Source organism: Saprolegnia diclina, assembly GCF_000281045.1.
Source record: "Saprolegnia diclina VS20 unplaced genomic scaffold supercont1.31, whole genome shotgun sequence".
In the NCBI taxonomy this organism is placed as follows: domain Eukaryota; phylum Oomycota; class Saprolegniomycetes; order Saprolegniales; family Saprolegniaceae; genus Saprolegnia; species Saprolegnia diclina.
The window spans coordinates 293,457-312,450 of record NW_008246098.1 but is presented as its reverse complement, the minus strand read 5'-3'; the positions used below and the strand labels follow the sequence as shown (position 1 = coordinate 312,450).

General features: G+C 55.5%; 9 protein-coding genes across 9 annotated transcripts; 4 read left to right on the top strand and 5 right to left on the bottom strand.

Moving 5' to 3' along the window:
• Positions 1-393: 393 nt before the first annotated feature.
• Positions 394-642, top strand: SDRG_09702 (hypothetical protein; the record flags this gene model as incomplete). Its single annotated transcript, XM_008615653.1, has 2 exons — positions 394-570; positions 631-642. The coding sequence occupies 2 exons, from the start codon at positions 394-396 to the stop codon at positions 640-642; spliced, it is 189 nt and encodes a 62-aa protein (XP_008613875.1).
• Positions 643-974: 332 nt separating this feature from the next.
• SDRG_09701 (hypothetical protein) lies at positions 975-3,834 on the top strand (the record flags this gene model as incomplete). Its single annotated transcript, XM_008615652.1, has 15 exons — positions 975-1,079; positions 1,126-1,293; positions 1,354-1,608; positions 1,652-1,843; positions 1,914-2,054; positions 2,098-2,292; positions 2,350-2,504; positions 2,554-2,695; positions 2,742-2,817; positions 2,862-3,002; positions 3,057-3,166; positions 3,217-3,285; positions 3,334-3,397; positions 3,461-3,552; positions 3,613-3,834. 15 exons carry the CDS (start codon positions 975-977, stop codon positions 3,763-3,765), a joined length of 2,058 nt encoding a protein of 685 aa, XP_008613874.1. The 3' UTR covers positions 3,766-3,834.
• A 1,292-nt stretch (positions 3,835-5,126) lies between these two features.
• On the bottom strand, positions 5,127-5,705 carry SDRG_09700 (hypothetical protein; the record flags this gene model as incomplete). Its single annotated transcript, XM_008615651.1, has 1 exon — positions 5,127-5,705. One exon carries the CDS (start codon positions 5,703-5,705, stop codon positions 5,127-5,129), a length of 579 nt encoding a protein of 192 aa, XP_008613873.1.
• A 917-nt stretch (positions 5,706-6,622) lies between these two features.
• Positions 6,623-7,372, bottom strand: SDRG_09699 (hypothetical protein; the record flags this gene model as incomplete). Its single annotated transcript, XM_008615650.1, has 1 exon — positions 6,623-7,372. One exon carries the CDS (start codon positions 7,370-7,372, stop codon positions 6,623-6,625), a length of 750 nt encoding a protein of 249 aa, XP_008613872.1.
• A 356-nt stretch (positions 7,373-7,728) lies between these two features.
• Positions 7,729-10,667, top strand: SDRG_09698 (hypothetical protein; the record flags this gene model as incomplete). Its single annotated transcript, XM_008615649.1, has 2 exons — positions 7,729-8,302; positions 9,039-10,667. 2 exons carry the CDS (start codon positions 7,729-7,731, stop codon positions 10,556-10,558), a joined length of 2,094 nt encoding a protein of 697 aa, XP_008613871.1. The 3' UTR covers positions 10,559-10,667.
• A 406-nt stretch (positions 10,668-11,073) lies between these two features.
• On the bottom strand, positions 11,074-11,862 carry SDRG_09697 (hypothetical protein; the record flags this gene model as incomplete). The annotated part of the gene is made up of 6 exons (XM_008615648.1): positions 11,074-11,254; positions 11,312-11,393; positions 11,435-11,528; positions 11,572-11,580; positions 11,623-11,766; positions 11,818-11,862. The coding sequence occupies 6 exons, from the start codon at positions 11,860-11,862 to the stop codon at positions 11,074-11,076; spliced, it is 555 nt and encodes a 184-aa protein (XP_008613870.1).
• Positions 11,863-12,765: 903 nt separating this feature from the next.
• On the top strand, positions 12,766-15,602 carry SDRG_09696 (hypothetical protein). Its single transcript, XM_008615647.1, has one exon. It carries the CDS (start codon positions 12,847-12,849, stop codon positions 15,547-15,549), a length of 2,703 nt encoding a protein of 900 aa, XP_008613869.1. The 5' UTR covers positions 12,766-12,846; the 3' UTR covers positions 15,550-15,602.
• A 523-nt stretch (positions 15,603-16,125) lies between these two features.
• SDRG_09695 (hypothetical protein) lies at positions 16,126-16,555 on the bottom strand. The gene has a single exon (XM_008615646.1). The coding sequence runs from the start codon at positions 16,499-16,501 to the stop codon at positions 16,193-16,195; it is 309 nt and encodes a 102-aa protein (XP_008613868.1). The 5' UTR covers positions 16,502-16,555; the 3' UTR covers positions 16,126-16,192.
• Positions 16,556-18,213: 1,658 nt separating this feature from the next.
• Positions 18,214-18,648, bottom strand: SDRG_09694 (hypothetical protein; the record flags this gene model as incomplete). Its single annotated transcript, XM_008615645.1, has 1 exon — positions 18,214-18,648. A coding segment is annotated over one exon (407 nt), but the record flags the coding sequence as incomplete, so codon positions are not given.
• Positions 18,649-18,994: the final 346 nt, after the last annotated feature.

Below are 18,994 nucleotides of genomic sequence, written 5' to 3'. Positions count from 1 at the left end.
TCTCGATGTGTCGGCCATTGGACCTCCTAAAACGTTGTTCAATTACACGGCTGAAGCACACAAACACACGACGACAAACATGCAGCTCAAGACAATGACATTGCTACTACTCAGCGCTGGCGCCTCAGTGCTTGCGACGTCTCGTTGCAACAAAGACGTGTTCAACTCGTACGTACTGATGGCGCCGTACGCAGTCGAGTTCGCGCTGCTTACCAATGCGTGTGCGAACGACTTGGGAAAAACTATTGAGGAACTAATGGCGCCGACGCGCAACCAAACAGACGGCATCCTCTATCGCGACAGCGCCAACTGCAAGGAAATGACCGAGCTTGCACGGGATATCTACGGCCAAGTCGAGCCTTCTGCGTAACACAGGCTCCGGACGGAACCGATATGCTCACGAGCCAGGTTGCATCCCTAGCGCACGCGCAGTGGGCGGATTTGCTCTACCCGAATGCAACGTCGTCGCTCAACGTCTCGTCGTCGACAATTGAGAAGCAGCCGTCGGCGACCAAGCCCCTTGCGACACCCGTCAGCACCAAGACGGCAACTCCTTTGGCGACGCCGTCGGTCCGGCAGCGTTGGGTCCTATGGCGCAACGATACACTTGGTGCTCTCGCCATACCGTAGCCACTCTCCTAACGTTTGAATCAAAGGGAATTGTATAGCGAAAGGTCAACGATAAAGAGGATCCGACGTAAGACGATGCAAGGGAGATGCCCTCCCTTGAACGATCGGACGGCGTCTGCCGTGGAAGCCCACCATTTCGGTGCTTAAAGGTCGCGCTAGGGACAGCTGGTCTATCGCGCCAACGTGGACAAGGCACGCAGAGCGTATTATTGCATCAACAACTGCCCTCCACGAGGCGGTGGATCCAAGCATCAACCGAGGCTATCGTTCAGAGTCGGTGGGTTTTTTCATGAAACCGCTTGCCTCGCGCCAAAAATACAAATTAAAGTTGGATCGTTAACGGCATGAAAGGACCCGAGAGCGTCAACGGGGTCGTCGCACCCGCGGCGCGGAGCCGCAAGCGCAAGGCGTTTCTGTACATCTTCAACAGCGTCACGGCCATCATCGCGGTACGTCCCCTCCCTGTCTGATTGCTCATCGCATTTTCGCTTGTAGATTACCGTCATCTTTATCGTCAACACGACGGGGGTTGTGCGGACGGTGCAGACGTTGCTTGGGAGCTCCGACACGCCTCGTTCGTACGGCTATCACTCGTTTAACATGCCATTTCTGCTTCGCGAAGCGGTGGTCTCGGGTCCCAGTGTCCAGAATCGCATCACCACCGTACAATGATACATTCTCTAAGCATCTGGACTGTCGGTGCTCATGTGGATACTTTCGTAGCTCCTCGATGCGGGCTACCACGTGGCCTATTTGGAAAAAGATACGACCGACGCGACGCAGTTCCAGCCAAACAGCTGCGCCAATATTGTCAATGCGACAACTGAGCGCATTTACGCACCCAACTACGTTTCGTTTCTGATGAAAAACATGATGGTCGAATATGGCATGGCCGCCACTGTGACCGACAACAGCGCGATTGCCGTCGTCGACTGCTCCTTCGAAGGTCGCCTCGCTCAAGACACGACGGCGTTCAAGGTATTTTCCAAGTCCGAGTCTCTGGTATCTGGATATGAACTAGGCGTATTTGCTTGAGCGGCACCTCAAGTGGGTGGTGACGTTCCAGCTGCAGACAATTATGGCCAATATTCCAGCGCGGCGCGACACGATGCCGACGGGCACGGTCACGATCACCAACATGACCTTGGCGTCTTTGCAAGTTGCCCCCACGATACCTTCCGGTGACACTTTGGCGGGCCTCTCGTCGTCCGAGGTGAGGTTTTTTCGAGATTCGATTTTGAATTTTCGAGTTTTGAAATTTAAAATTTGAAATGGGTGATTAGGTTGCGATCCACCGCATGTTTTCGTCGCGCGGGTTTCCCTTCAACACGGCAGCATTTGACGAAGTGTACATCAACTCGACCACGAGCACGGGCGCGTGGAACACCTACGTGCTTTCAACGGAGCTGGAAATGATTCTCCAGGTTTTGAATCTCTTTTGGACAATTTTTGACATTTGGAGGGTAGGGGTATGGTGGCATGTACCGCGGGTCCCAGAACGAACAAGCCAACTACAATACGTTTGTGTGGCAATTGTCGCCGAATCCGCTCGACCCGATTCACTACTTTAACTACGAAGGCGTCGGGCGCATCAAAAACTCGTGGGCGTGGGGCCAAGCTTTGGTGAGCGGTTTTCTCTCGTTTACGATCATTACGAGCACGGTATATATCTTTATGTTGTTGCATATGTTCCAACTGCGAATGGACATGTTGTCGTAGATCATGGCGTGTATTATATCCAAAAACATCCATACCGCGACCGGCGTCTGGTGGATTCCCGACATTTCGCCGTCCGTCGGCTCGGGCATCGGGTTTCGTGGCGTCCTCACGATCCTCGCGTGGTGGATCGACGGCTGGTGGGCGCTTCAAGAATGGTACGTGGTCACTGTATACATAGTTATTTCCCCTTTTTGACCCTTTTAGGTCGTACAACCAAGGCAATGCGCGCAGCCATCTGCTTACGATGTATGTCCTTACCGACTCCATCAAGTCGGACTGCTTGAGCCTCTTTCTCGCGGGCGCCGCGCTCATTGCAACCAACTTTCGACTGCGTGTGAACCCCGCGGTGCGTCTTGTTCGTATCACGAATGGACGAGCATGGGTGTTGCTAGATCCCAGTGATCGTGTACATGATTGTCTACTCGCAGCGCGAAGCCATCGTGGCCGGTCTCGGTTTCATTCTGACCCGTATGTCCAACAACATTTATGAATGTTTCAACGTGTCCTTGTAGGGGCCAACGACGAGCTCATGGCCAACCAAATGCTCAACGTCGTGCCGTCCGACTCGTCGGGTCTCGACATGTGGATGTGGCACGAAAAGCTCGACTTCAACGCAACGATTGTCTTTAACGAAATGACGTGGTTGTACATTGGTACGTGACCATGTAGATTTTACAAACTATAGGACTATCTAACAAGGCATGTAGCGCTCATCGTATTTGCGCTCTACTGCGCGATGAATCGCTTCTACACGGTGCGCTTTACAGACCACCTCGTCGAAGCTGCGCACACCCGCGGGACGATGACGGCCGACACGGTCCACAATTTTTCAATAATTTTGCGATTTCAATTGGACAATTATTGTAGGGTGGCACGGGTGCGACCACCGGCAAGTCGGGTAGCACAGAGAACGCAACGTGTTTTGAAAGCAGCACGGTATTCGTGTTTGGTATGAGATAGGATATCATGACAGTGAATATGTAGGGGGAATATTTGCGCCATAAATATGGTCTCATGTCGTACCACGAAAACTACCTCTTCATCAAAGGTCACATACTATTATCCACTCATAGACTAAGAACTTGTTGGACGACATGTACATCCTTCTTAGGCATGAAGTATGCGTCGCCGTCTGGGATTTGGACGTCGGGGTGGGTCGTTGTCGACAACCGGTTTCTCTTTCGTACCGACGACATCATGAAGGTACGTTGCCGATGCACACGTGTTTAGGGGAATACAAGCTCATTTTGTTGCTTTTTGTAGGTGTTTTTCAACATTTTACTGTGCCATGACATCTTTCGCGCCCACTGCCACGTCATTACGGAAAGCAAGGTCGACAAGACGGTGATCCGCGTGTTCCGCAAGGATATTTCCATCAAGCAACTCTTCACCCTCTCGCTTCGCCCGCTCTCGTAGACATCTCGCTCGCTCACTCATTCATCTTCTTTCTACTAGTACATATATTTTCATTTCCGATTCCAAATATTCCTCGTTGCTTGCTTTCGGCCACTCTGTCACTACATATTGATTCCGAACATGAGAATTGTCATCGCAACGCGCGTCAATAAATTTGTGAAATATAGATACCGAAATACATAACTTGTATACTAGTGCAAGGACGGCGCTATTCACACGTGCCCGATGTCACCGAGTTGTCGTCAGGGGTACCCATGGTTCCAGTACTCTACTTGACATTGAGCGCGTTGCAGTTTTGCTCGAGCTGGACACAAGCCGCCTTTATACACATTCAGCAGAGGCGCATCATCGACTTACGCGCGTAGCTCAGCGATACTGTCTAGCAAGTCGCGGAGCAGATGCGACTCGTGGCCGAGCGTGTGGCCCACATGAAGGCATCGCATGAAGGCCGCTTCCGAAGCAAAAACAAGGCACAGAGCGCTGCAGTCGGTCGTGGCGGCGACGGCCGCGTTGCCGTCTTCAATGCAGCGACACAAGGTCGCGGTCACCTCCGCCAAGCCGTCGCTGGCGTCCGTCAAAACCGTGCTAGCCGTGTCCAAGACGTGTGCGCAGCGGGAGCGCGTGGCCTTGTCCCAAGGGTATTGTGCATGCGTGAGAGTATATCTTGGAGACTCTTGACGCACTGAAAGAGCTTCGGTCGGAGCGACGCTTCTGTACCGAGGTCATGTACAAGCCCACTTGCGCCGCCTCAAAACCGCGTCTGCCAAGTCAATGTACAACGACAGCGCCGTGTCGGTTGCTGCGGGGCACAGGCGTGTAGCGAGGGCGACTTGGTCGTCAAGAAGCTGCGGAAGCATATGCTCATGCTGTGGGTCATTGTGCTATATTCGTCGAATTGCGTTGTGTGGTGGTCCGCTATCGCGCTCTCCAACTTGACACAAAAGAATCTAGCCAAATGGAGACGTGGATTCGTAATTATTTGTGGAGCTATGAGGTCCGGCAAACTTGATTACTTGATATTATTGAAACACATGCTTGACAAGTGCCATATATGCAGTCCAATGAAAGTTTCGCGGCCGCCTTTTTAGGATAGGTGCCACGACAACATTCACAGCGATTTGTCATTGTATAATCTCTGCGCGTGCTAACGTGCTGGTGATGGACAGCAGCTCGTCGCCGCATGTGCGACATGTTCATTGTCGGTACCTTATCCATTTGTGATCGACGTCCATTTGGGTCGGCACAGCGGGGATATGGTTCGATATGTACTGGCAAATAGAGTGTATTCTGTGTCTTATGAAATCCCCAGCCGGTACGATTGGAGTCATTAGTGTACATAATAGTGTTGATCTAATGGACGCCTATTGCAAAAGCTGTTCAATGTACTCGTGATGGCTATCCTTGTACGACGTGCAGCAACGGACGAGGTTGGTGCAGTTGTCTTCGAGCACTGCCAGTCGGACGCTGACATTGTCCAGCGTAATAAACAAGCGCACAATTCTCGCTTGTGTTGTGATGGCGCTGACGAGCTGCGCGTCAAGGTTAAAAACGTCGTGCGCGCGGAGGAGCGCGTCGCGTGTCGCCTCAAAGCACGTATTGGCAGCGTCGAGTTTGCGCAAAATGTTGTCGCGCTGCGTTTGCGTGTGTTTCGAGGTGACGACAAAGCTGTTGTTGATGGCGACGCGGAGCTCGGTCAACAGCCCCACCGCAGTATTCACGTCTGAGAGACCCGACTCGATGCTGGAAACAGTCGCCGCCATCATGCGTGGTGCCGCTTCGAGGCGTTCGCGGATCAAACGACGTAGCACAGTGGCATTGGCAGCATTGTGGCAGAGCAGGTAGCTGCTGAGATAACTTTCGACTTCGTCGCACCATTGGTATGTCGTCTGGGTCGCGCCTTGGTGGTGCGCAAGTCCGCGGTCCATGCACGAGTCGACCATGTCAAGGTATCGACGCGCATCAGCGGGATAGTCGTATTTTTCCGTGAGGAGCGCTAGAATGGAGTTGCTACAGTCACCCCATCCAACCGATTGGGCATTGTCACAGCGCACCACGTCCCGAGTTGGGGGCGGTACCGATGGACCCGACGTCGGAGGCCTCGAGGGCGTGCTGGTAGTTGAACCCATACAATGTGTTTGGTGAAGTGAGCGAGGCTTCTGACGCCCGTGCGTGCACGAGCTAGATACAAAACGTCACGTGGCATGAGATAATTCTCGTGCCAAGTGGCGGAAAGGGGACTTGAAAGTTTTGTATCAAGCAAAAGCCTTCAACTTTGTGTATCAAGTTGATGTCCGGGCAGGTCATCCTCGCTTCCCAAAAGCGTTGAAAGCAAAAGCGGCTTTTGATTTGTCGCTTATATATCTATCTATTTATGAACGCGAATATCCGTCTTGATTATTTTTTGGTTGATTGAACCAACTGTCGATAATCGCATGCAAGCGGCTATGGGCTAGTTTTAGAACTCGAAGGCCAGCTGTTGGCATCTCAGCTCTTGTGAAAGATGGGCCACAACCGGTATTATACCTGTACAATTATTGCCTCTGTCCGTTGCCTGATTTTCGGTATTTACGACTTGTAACACCAATTTTGTGCTGGGAATAGTCAGCGTACAAACGAGGTGCATGGTTCGACTCTGTGTCTGGGGTTGCTAGCCAGGCTAGACGAGTGGAGTACGCAAAAAGTTGAAGAAGAGTAGTGGAGCACGCAAAAAGTTGAAGAAGAGGATATATATGAAAATCTAGTTCAGTTTGCCGTAGCACCTTATCCATCAATGGAAGGCTACAATAGTTGAAGCCAGCTAAAACACTATTAATGCACATGTACCTATTGTCTGCTTGTCTTTAGCAAAGGAAGCACGTCACTTTGAGAGGAGGCCGGCATACTCGGAATGCCTTTTCTTGTACGATTCGCAGAGCTGGACGAGCTCTTTGCCCTTCGACGCGAGCATGGGCATCGAAGCGCTCTCGAGCTGGATGAATGTCTTGACGACGCCTGCGCTGCTTTCGAGAAATGCGACGTGCTGGGCGTCGCGCTTGAAGGCGGAACGAGCGCGATAGAGGGTATCATGGGTAGCCGTGAAGCACGCGAGCGCGCTCTCCATCTTGGCCTCGATTGCCGTGCACTCTTTCGACGATTGAGTGCCTTTGACTGCAAAGGCTGCGTGGATCTCGGCACGAAACTTGGACAGTAGCCCGATGGCGAGGTTTATGTCCTTGAGCCCCGATTCGATGCTGCAAAGAACAGCCTGGACCGTCGCTGGCGCTTTGTCGAGCCGTTCGATCGTAAACGCACGCATCGTGGCTTTATCGTTCTCGGTACAGGCCTCGAGGAAGCCCACGAGATAACTTTCGAGCTCGCTACACCACTTGTATGTTGTCGCGGTCACCTTCCGGTGGTGTTCGAGTCCACTTGATGTGTAGTCGTAAATCTCGTCAAGCAGCTTGCGCGCCGGCGGGGGGTACATCTTTTTCTCGTCGATGAGCCCAAGGACGCACCCCAGGCACGTGCCCCATCCCACTGACCACGCGAGGTCACAACGCTCAACATCGCGTTTGGGAGGCGGGGTCGGAGGTACTTGCGGGTAGATGATGGAGATGTTGAGGCCCATGGCAAATTGCAAGTGAGGTGGACTTCGATACTGCATCACGACTGTTGTCCGCTCCGACTTGATAATATCCGACGAACGTTAATATCAAGTTTGAACCAATGAAAACGGTCGTGTCAGCAAAAGTGCATGTTGTCGTGTTGTATCAAGTGTGTATCAAGTGGCGTTGCATGATACGGCAAAGTGTATGTGCAGCTATCGGTCGGTTCCCAGCTGCACCGTTTTTATGTCCTATGCTCGGTTTCTCATATGAATGAAGTGGAGCTTTTGTATCACGCAAGACGACAAATGAAATTTGCCTCTTGAGTCCCTGACTTCTGCACAACACAATAAACTGTAACAGTGGCAAAACATTCAGAATGGGACAAGTTCACACGTCCTTGTCGCGCAACAAGAAGCTCAAGGTCGCCCATGACGATCTTGAGATGGACAGCGTCGACATCGAGACCACGTCTGGGGTCATGCAGTGGTGCGCAGATGTCATGAGGTACACTGAGAACGCCGTCGACGGTACAAGCGACGATACGCACGCATATCGTCTTCTCCAGTGGCTACAAATGGCCCCAGATATTTTTGCATGCGCTGACAAGATCATTCAAGGTCACCTCACGAAGATCAGTCAAGTCCAGTACGGCGCAACCAAGCACAACCAAGCTCAGAGTCTTGTCGCAACCCCAAAGCACTCCGAAGATTACATCGACAACATGTCGGCAGTCGTTGTGTATGGCGAAGGCGACACGCTGGCATCCATGCCCAAGGAAGCGTCCAGCACCGACACCAACAAAAGAAACGTTGCAGGCACGACGCAAGGCGACGACGACCTTGGCATGGCCGACTATGTGTGCCACGGTAGCCAAGACGACTTGGGCAATGCACCAATAACGGAAGCAATGACTGCGGCACGCTCCAGCATGGACCCCACCAACAACAGAGGTGGGATGCCGTACAGCGACGACGACGACGATATGGGCATGACCCAAAGTGATATGGACAAAAATGGTCTGCTGAATCACGAGGTCCAACCGATGCCAATCGTATTTTACGAAACGCACAGCGTCCAGCTTGCCGCTACGTCAAAGGCCGTACGCGAGTCCTTGGAAACCGCAAAGGCCTCGCTTCTCGTAGCCCATGCATTGCTTGGCAGCGACTCGGCCACGGTGAAGATCATTTGCACGAGTGCTACCATTGTGTGCACGCTTTTGGCCCTCGATGCGCCCCCTCGATCAGCACTCTCGGTCAAGACCCGCGAGCTTCACGAGTTGTGTGCAGCGTACAAGTCCAAGTATTTGTTGAAAGTTCTCCAGCCCATGGTGCGCGTTGACCGCTTGCTGACTCGACAGCACGTGTCATACGGGAATGTGCTTCCGGCACAGGCTGCTTTGTACTACCAACCATCGCGTCCACGTTGCCTGATGTAAAGCGCCAACATTGACAACGGATGATTTTTCCAACAACTCGATAGTCTTCAGTATCGTAGTAGAGCTGTACTAGAATTACATAAATGTAGCAATAGAAGATGAACGGTGCTTCCGTAACGAACACTCTTTGCGTCGGGCGAGGCACAATAATTGTGCCCATACGATGCCACCCATGTATCCAATACGGCTGGATAGTATTGGATTTGAAAGGAACGACCCGCACTCTCCAACGCCAATAACGAATGTCACAGGCCTCTTCGAAAAAGGCCATCTGGCCATGGCCGCCACGATCGAGCGACGACTCGCACCCGACGCCGTCGAAGCGATTGCGACCTTCCTCCGCGACGCCGACGACCTCTTCGCGCTCCTCCATGCGCTGCCACCAAGCCTCTTGACAGACGCGCTCACGAGCCTGCTGGCGCTAGCGGCCACGACACCGCGCCGCCACCTCTGGCCGACGACCAATGGCCTCCTCGCGTCCCTGCGCGACCACCCGGACCGCGTGCGGAACGTAGCCCGCTGCATGGTGTTGTACCTGGTCGTGACCTTGCCTGACCTCGACGACGCCTGGCTCGTCCCGCTCGGACCCGCCACGAGCGTCCGCATCACGCTCGTACTGCCGCAGCACGTGGCCATCGCAGCGTCGCTTTCGCTGCGCATCGTCTCGCTGGACCTTTGCTTCGCCAGCGGTACGCACCTGTACGACTGCAACGTCGCAGCGCGCGAAGTCGAGCAGCTTTGCGCGTGGCTACCGACACTGCCGCATCTGGTCCGGGTGCGCCTTGCGTCAAAGTCGACAAGCATGACTGCCGTCCTCGCCGCAGTCGTCGCCTCCCGCGCCACCGAGCTCGAGCTGGCGTCGACATTGGGCGATCCATGGATAGTGACAACAGCGCTCACAACATGGCTGGAGCGCGGTGACGCGACGGCACTGACCGTCACGGCAGGAGTCTCTCTCCTGGGCACGAACGAGCTCGTACTGGCGCTCGTGTCGCTGCGCAGGCTGCGCTCACTGCGCGTCGAGGCCACGTCCTTGTCCCAGCAGCTCTGCCACCCCGACTATGCATGGCCACCATCGCTATGCTCGCTCCACCTTGCATTTGGTAGCTTGTACAACTTTCGCAAGCTCGCGCATCGGCTGGTGAGCTGTCCACGCTTGTCCTCGTTGACGCTATCGGCGTCAGCCTCCACGAAGCTGGGTCCAATGCATTTTTATCGTGTTGTCTCGGAGGCGCTACCAGCACTGCACCAGCTGCGGTCGCTTACGTTGACGTCGTGGCATCTCATGCCGTCTTGCATCGATAGCCTCGTTCGAGAGGTGCTTCCACGGCTACACGAGCTGTCCCTTGACGACAACGACCTCGGGGACGACAACGCGGCAGTGCTTGCACGTATCTTGACTCGCGGCTCGTCGCTCTGTTCCTTGCGACTCGTGCGTCAGCGTGTGGGTGATACGGTGGCGCTGGCGCTTGCAGGCGCGCTCCCAACGTGCACGTCGCTTCGCCAGCTGTACTTGGGCAGCAACCGCATTGGCTCTGTGGGCGGAGTCGCGCTGGTGCAGGCACGTCCAGCGTCGCTGCGCCTTCTCGCGCTCAACAAGAACGCGCTCTCGCGTAGCAGTGTCCTCGACCTGGCGCAGGCAGCGACGCAAAGACCAAGCTGGCCTTTCACGATGGACCTGTCGTCAGCGTTGTCGTCGGCCGCTGACCGCGCCGCGTGCCGGTCGATCGTGCACTCGCTAGTGCCACCCCACATTGTCGTGCATCTCTAGTCGAGTGGACGTTTGTGTCCACTATTTTTGCTCGTAATTTTGATATTTTCAACATTTCGTGCTATTTTGGATCCATTTGTCGACAAAGATGACTGGAATCTGTACACTATTTTCGATCCTTTAAAAGTGGTTGACAAGAAAAGATGTGTTTTGTGCGAATCCGGTGATACAATCTCAGTGTTCGCGCCTAAACAACCACTAGCTCGACTAGAATGCTAGAAAACACATGTCCAGACTTCATGTGTACCCACATACTCGTACTGAAGTATTACCCTAGTCTGGTTTGTTGTTTGACATTTGAGTTAGAGGTCCGAGTACAGGAGCCTGCGTACGACCTCGCGCGAGCTAGAACTCGGCGAGTGGAGTCCACCACGGGATGGACATCTCCGTACGCAGCTCACTCCCAACGACCAAGTGCTGGTGCCAACTCCTACACATTCAGGCGTAGCGCTACGTATGCGAAGTCTTTGTGTCATAATGAAGATAACGCGGAACACGTTCATATATATATATAATTAGAGGTGTTTTGGCCGGTATGGCGACGAGAGGCTCACGCAAGGTATCGCTGTGTCTGACGGCGACTGTTGGAGTCCTTGGAGCAGCACCGAGTGCACGCTGGGCTTGACCTGCGCGGCGTCCTTAAAGAAGCCCACATGCAACGCCTGTTCGCTCCACACAATGGGCGCCGGCGTCCACCTACGTACTTGTCCTCAATATTCCATTTATGTACTTTGCAAGATGGACGGAACGTACGTGCGATGCAAGTCGGTGGTGAGCGCGTGCAAGTCGGCGCGCCACTCGGTGCGGTCCGACTGGTCGGACGCGAGCGAGATGCCTATCCAGCGTCGTTTGCGAAAACATTACAATGAGGAGTACCCGTGTGGGCGAGGCTTGGCATGACGATGACGTTGCGCTTGGGCTTGAGGACATTGTGTTTGGGGCACAAGTGGGCCTCGGCAGCATAGTGCTTCTAGTCAAGTCGTTTCGATCAATGGTTTTCAAGCTTAGGAAACCTCGGGGTCCTATCCCAGAAAACATTAAACAAAAAGCGATTCGAAAGGTACCACCTTGCTCGGACTGGCTTCGTGCGCAGTCAAGTAGTAGACATCGGGGTTGCTCGCCGACGAGCGGAGGCCGTTGAGGTACGGCAGCGCGCAGCGCGAAGGGCGCAGCGACGGCGACGCAAAACAGTGGACACACGTTGCAGTCTACGCGTGCAAAGACACTTTGTCACATGGCTTTCGGACAAGTTGGCGTACGGCGTGGGACGGCCGCAGCGGGTGACGGCGCGCCGGACTCGACATTTTGGGACGAACGAGCAACCTTGCCCTTGTCGAGCGGCAGCTATTTTAGGGACTATACTTGTAGTACGGTTGTTGTGTCAGAATGCGTTTCGTTGAGTGGGCAAAGTCAGATCGTCCAACGCAAAACTCAACTTTTCAACGACAAGCGTTTGCACAAGATCCTGCGTACGCTAGTACATTGGCTGCATTCTTAATGCATTAATACACGATTGGCCATGTGCAAGCGTATCGCATAGCTTCACTCGGAAACATTTAAACCTTCCACCCTAACCTTTTTACGAGTAACTTTTCTGTCGAGTTGCATGCTAGCCGTCGATGGGATCCGTCTCGTGTACGAAGTGCGTGCACTGCGCGCCGTTGTCGACGCCAACGCAACTGGCCAAGAGATTTGCTTGTACCAAATGCATGGCTTCGAGGCTTCATCTGCAAGACATTGCTGTGGTACAAGCACTGGAACATATGTTGTCATGCAGTCCGCGTTGGCCACCGCAGGTCTACGCACGCAGACGCCCTCACCCGTCGCCTCTCCGTACGTGCACTGATGAACCCTCGTGGAGGACCCCGTACATCGTACAACGAATAGACAATGTGTTGATCTTTGACATGCGACTAGTCGCACCGCTCTTGTGATGCGTTGGCCAACACAAATGTCAGCAGCCGGGCTACCGTGCCCCGCCTTGTCTCGTATTTTGCCCACCGCCGAGCATCTGCCGGCGCCACGTACGTGGAATTCGCACCAAAGCCACGGCATTTCTTCCGGTCGCGCGCCAACTTGTCTGAAGTTGACCGACCGCGTCACCCGAGGACCTGTCCACGTCCAGTTTTTGCGCGAAAAGACCGGCACAATGCTCGTTTTATCCGGAAATTGACGGGTTTTGCGTATTTTACAGCATATTCACCGTCTTTTCACGCACCGTTCGAGATTGCTCCGACACCAGCTGGTCCGTGCGCCTCATCCTGGCACGGGCCATTGGCAAAATCGCGATGGCGCTGCACATGACCGACGACGGCGTCGCCGCCGCGTACGCATCGGCGCTGCACAGCCTCGCGAGCGCGACCGGTGCCCACTGCGTGTCCCAGACGCTGCAGCCGCCCGATGAGGTGCCGGGCCTCGACGTCGATGGGCTCGAGAGCCCGATCGCGTGGCCGCTCTACACGGACGAGCGCGACGTGCTCATGGAGCTCTTCCACGGCGACGACCACGCGTGCGTCGTTGTGCCATCGGCGCAAGCCACGTTCAGCGACGATATGGACGAGCCGCTTCTCGACGCAATCGCACACGACGTCCGGAAGCGCCTTGGCATCCGCTCGGCGTTCAGCGCCGAGCTGTCGCACCTCGTGCTCGAGAGCAGCGGCGTCACATCGACCAGCCATCTGCTCGCGCGCAACCCGAGCGAGTCGTCGTTCGGCACGCTGCTGCTGCTCGCGCCGGCCATCGACCGCCACGCGGGCGGCGACGTCACGGTCACGGGCGCGCGCGACGCCATCACGTGGTCGACCTCTGCCGAGCACATGCGCTGGAGCTACTGCGCGTTCCTCAACACATCGAGTGTGACCATGACTTCATTAAGCGACGGCCACCGGGCGCTGCTTGTTTTCGACTTGGTCTACGACGCCGCCGAGCCCGGAACGAACCATAGCCTGAGCGTGCACGACGCACTGCTGTCGGCCGCGCGTTGCCCGCGCCAGCGCTACACGGCTGCGCTCTACAGCTGCAGCCATCGGCCAACGACACCGCTCTCGTTCGACGCGCTGCGCTCGGCGGACCGGGCATTTCTCCATGCTGTGCTCGCCACGTCCGCCTTTGACGTCGCGCTGGTCCGCGCCACGCCGTCTCTCGACGACGCCTTTGACGCGTACTTGCTTGGCGACGACGATATGCCGATTGAGATTGCAGAGGCTCTCTTTGTGCCAGACGCCGACGTGCCAACGGCGGTGCAACGGGCCTTTTGCCAAGCCCCGCTCGTCGGCCTCGCCGTCAACGAGTCGCGCCGCCGGTCGCCCGACTACCTCGTACTCTGGCCCAAACAACACCGATGGCGCATCCGTGGTTTCCAAGCAACGCTCACCGCGCTGCAGTCGTCGGTGCCGTCAGAGGTGGACGCTATCGCGTTGGCTGCGATCGACGCCTTTGCCGCCATCGACGTCGTCCACACGCACCCATTTGACTTGCCGTCGCCAACGACCCTCGGCGCCGCGCTGGTCGCCCTCAACCGCCTGCCGCTCATTCAGGCTTTTCTGCGCGATGCCGTCGACTTGAGCGACGTCTACTACTTTGATGCGATGGTGCACTGGATCACTCACGTGCTGCAGACCTATGGCTGGCCACAACTGTACGACGCATTGCTGCACCTGCTCTCTCGCGCCGGCGCCACGTGGTGTGGCGCAGCCAAGGGCGCCGAGCTTCTCTCGCATCTTGCTACATCGCTGCGCACGCAGCCGTTTGCGCGCGAGTGTCTTCTCGAGAGCTGGCACGCTCTATTGCAAGCGCTCCTGTCGATGCCCGAAGCACCGCTGACGCCTACGTCGGTGCCGCCCGCGCTCCTCACCCACGGTCTCGTATTGGAAGCGTCCTTTCACTCGACGTCCGAGACAGTCGAGACATCGTGGCTCGGCGCCAAACTGCCGCCAAGTCTTGTGCGCCACGTGGATGCGTACCGCGCATCGACGTTGGAGACGCTGCTGGCAACGTACCCGACCGCGTTCCACCCGATTCGGGGCGTCGCTCTCGCGATCGACCCGCTGTTGCCCGCGACAAGGAGTGACGACACGAGCTTGCATCTGCGGCCGTGGCTGCGGAATGTCTTTGCGACGTTTCCAAGCTGCTTGGACCGTCTCCACGGCATCCTTGACGACGCCGTGCTCGCTGCGCTCGTTCGTGTCGCTCGAGCTGCAAATGCGCTGCCGCTTTTGCTGCAGCACGCGCAATCGTGGCTCGGGCGGTTTGTGTTGCCAGCTCTGGTGCAGCTCCTCGACGACCCGCCGACGTTGGCACTGATCCGTGACCCGCTGTTGACGCTCGTCAACGCCTTCTTGGCCGAGGACCAGGACCCGGACTTGGACGGTGATGACGAGATGCGCGAAAACCCGCCCGACGTCATTGAAATGCTTTTGCGGGACGAACTTGCAGTGCTACGGGCCATGCTGTTGCTCCTGCGCCGTCTCGACGGCCCTTTGGACGTGTGGCGACGCGCTCTGACGTCGCATCGTCAGCTCCATGACGTTGCGTTTGCTCGGTATGTCCTTGTGCCGCTCCATGAGCTCGTGCACGACGACGACATCGATCTCGCAGCATGGCTGGCGACATTGGCGCGGCCCGTGCTCCAGCGCCATCTGGCCAACGAAGTGCTGCCAAATCGGCCCAACTGGAGCATCACTAGCGTGCAGTTGCCGTGCGACTGCGTCCAGTGCAGTGCGATCACGGCCTTCCTCTCGGACGCGACGCGGTCGCTACTCCGCTTGCCCCAGCAGGGTCTTTGCCCCTTGTACGGCGCCGCCGAGAAGCTCTTGTTGCCCGCCGGCGTCGCGATCGACGACAGCCCGACGGGGTCCCACGTCGTGCTGCTAAAGCCACGTCACTGGACCTTCTACGAGCACGCTCTGGACGAAGCCGGGCTTGCCGCGTTGGACGACGACGACCGCCACGCAGCCAAGCGCCAGCGCCGCTTGTCGCCGCGGTCGGCTTGAACTTGTTACAATATAGATGCATTGCTAGTACCTAACCCTTTTGTTGATTGTTGTTGAAGTGGGTCGTCTATTAAAATCGATACGTATGCGGAGGCAGGAGCGCAATCCGCGGGACAAGGTGCTGGCGCGGCCACTCGTGTTGAGCGAGGAGCCGGAGAAGGCGACGGAGAGCCATCTGCCCTGGGATTTGAACGAGGCTGTGGTGCAAGTGCATTTGAGCGACACGCGCCGCTTTGACGGCAATCGTCCATGGGCTTGGTAGTGGGACGGACGCGCCAGACGTTGAACCAGACTCAGGCGCGGAGCATTGGCCAAAGGTAGCTTATGTTGGTTGATGGAGAGCAACACGCGTAGCTAACACGCGTGTGTTGGTTTGACAAACCTCTGCGTACACAAGGTCCGCCTGGGGTCGCTCGCTTTTGAATCGACAATGTCATCGTGATCGATGAAGCGCACCTCTGCGACGGCGTCAAGCCTGTTTGGCGTGGCCGCCATCCGCGTCCATCGGTCTTGACGCTATTATGTGTTTCGCCTATACCACGTCGGGCGACGTTGGCGGACGCTATCTCGATGTCGTCTGCGCCCAGCGAAGGAGTATGCAATCAATGTACAATGTTATCCTCTGAACGCCTCAAGCTGGGAACTAGTTGAGGAGAAACGCGAGACACATGCGGTCGATCGGGGGGTGTCGTCGCCACTTTGTTTGCAGATGCAGGTGCTTTCGCCGGCGGCGTTCGGCGCGCTGCCGCGCGCACTTGGCCTCGTAGCGCGCCTTGAGTCGGGCGAGCACTTCGTCGCGGTGCCGTTCATAGTACTTGCGCGCACGGGCCCGGTTGCGCTCACGTGTCTGCGGCGACAGCGTGCGTTTCGAGGGTCCTTTGTCATCCATCGACAGCCTTGTCAAGTGCATTCCGGCAGCGATTTTTCGTGTTGTAGGTGCACCACGTCCCATGGGTCATTAAGCGGCTGGGACACTGGAGAAAGCACGTCGGTTAGCAAACGTTCGTGGCAGAGTGTATGTCTCTTGCACCACACATGGGTTGATGCTGGCCCATTGAACATGCAAAGAACACCACCACTTGCTGAATACGCAAGCGATGTGCCTCTTTCAAATGATGAACGCGCTGCGCCAAGACGCCTGGCTTCGTGACCACTTTGTCGCGGCTTGCGCCATGCATACGCCTCACCCTCAACACGGCTAAGCCTCGCCGCTGCTGCCGTCTAGCACAACACGCTCAAAGTCAAAAGTCCAACCCCAAAACTAGTTCAGTGTAAATTATACTAGCTAACGAGACTCACTGCAACAACAACGTGCAAAGAACACGTCGGTGTCGAGTGTCCTGGGCACCCTATCCATGCGATGTTGGATATATCCAGGACCTATATACTGACGGTGACCTGTATCCTACTGGCACATCGTGTGTGTTGCCACGCACTGTTGGGATGCTTGTATGTCATAGTTATGGTAGGAAGTTGCACAAGCAATGAGCCAGTTGACCCTTCTCTTGGCGGGAAAAACTGGTGATGAATGGGCGTCGTCGCCGCGCAAAATGTGTGCTATCGACGACCACATCTAGCGTGTTTTGCTGCTGTCTATGGCTTGTGGCTCGTGGAATACAAACCTCATCTTCGTCTCATGATACCGCGCACAAATGGTGGTAAGCCGCGCTGGATGTTAGCCCGTCCATTCTTGACCAATCCGCGTGCTGTATTTGAAACCGCCAATCAAATCTCAGATAGGATTCGCAAGTGGCCAATGACTGTGGCCCCGTACGTGGCTCGGTTAGCTAATCAGAAGCTGTGAGGGTGTCGTTGCGTGGTCATGTCCCAGCCGCACACTGCAGCCACCACACTGCATGTTGACGTACGACCCTCGCTTTCCCGCAATCAATCGCGCCTGATGCTCCTCACTCCGCACCCCAGTGCCAGGCCTCCCAGTGCCATGAGAATGTACCCTGACGCAGCCACCAGTGCTCGTTCCCCCCGTGAAGAAAGCTCTGTTGCGCGTAGTTTTAGGGGTTATTACATCAAGCCGCGTCCCCATCACATCTTTTGCGTGGCACCTCGGACTCAGGTTTTGGCAATAATTGCGGGCTCTCCTGTGCTCTAACAGCCTTACCGGTACTACATCTAGATCACAGCGTTTGCTTCTGATCGACAATTGCTCGTTCAGATACGCTTTAACCATGGCGCTTGGAGTGCCAATGCGACCCTTGTGGGTCTATCCGGATATGAGACGCCAGAACGTTCAAGATGGCCATTGTGGGGGTGCGGTACCGTAATAGCAGCTCTGACACTCAGCCCCGATGGTCCGACAGTAGTGGGCCACGCAATGGGTTGTGTTCTAGCTCGAGTGTCTCATATCGCATACAAGATGGGTCTGGGTATGATGATCGCGCGATCTAGTTCTTCGTCGCCGTCCGAGCTTTGCAGCGTCATGCAGGCGACCGTCCGCGCTTCGGGCCCGTGGCCTCGCCTTGATCTTTTTGTAGATCCTTAGAGAGTTATGGTCCATGCTACCTCTACTATACGCGCGTAGACGCTAGGAGTGTGTCGATCATTGATGTCCTTCGGGTGGAGTCATTTTGGTGCCACAGACACGTTGGTATGCCGGGCTCGAAACGTAAACGCGCACTACCTTTTGTCCAATTTCGATGTTGCAAGTAGAGAAAAAGAAGATAATTTTACGACATTAATTCAGGATAAAGGACAAATCCAGAGGGCCCGCGGCAGCCGTTGTTTCCTGCGTCGACGAGTTGACCCTTTCATTGCCGTTGGTCGACAAAGGTTCGGGGGTTGCGACATTGAAATAGCTCTCGAAAAAGTGCCGGTGCTTTTCATAGTAGGCTTGGGTCTCGGCCTCGCGCTTCATCGCATATTTGGACTTGAGTTTCGCCAGGACCTTGTCGCGGTTCGTGGCGTAGTATTGCTTGGACCGCTCGCGGTTGCGCTCGAGCGTCTTGTCCGATAGCTCGCGCTTCGTCGTCATCGCTGTTGCAATTTGAAAATGAAAAGCAACATCAAGGAGCTTTTGCGCTGGTCCGCGCGCCGTGGGACTCTCACCGCTTGCCATGGGGTACGGCGGACGGAGGCTCATGCTCATGTGAGCTGTATCGGAACATTTTTTCTTATGATGGGCGGTGTGCGATGTGGCATGGTCCGACAGGCGAGGTATACCGACTCGCATTTGGAATGCATGTGTAGGGCACGTCGCCGTCATCTCGCCCGCACCTTTGCAACCTGCAGAAGTAGAGCGTCTATCAGGAAATGCAAGTGAATATACTACATGACGATATATTCCACTCCGCAAACTCGGGTCCGTAAAGAATCTTCATATAAACAAACCCTGGACGCAATTGGGCCATAAAAACACCACATTGCACGACGCATATGTCTGTACAGTCGACAGTGTACCACACGACTAGGGTTCTAGACAACAAAATAA

Bases quoted from the DNA above. Each gene is read 5' to 3' on its own strand.
- SDRG_09696 (XM_008615647.1), top strand. From the start codon at position 12,847: ATGGCGCTGCACATGACCGACGACGGCGTCGCCGCCGCGTACGCATCG.
- SDRG_09695 (XM_008615646.1), bottom strand. From the start codon at position 16,501: ATGGGACGTGGTGCACCTACAACACGAAAAATCGCTGCCGGAATGCAC.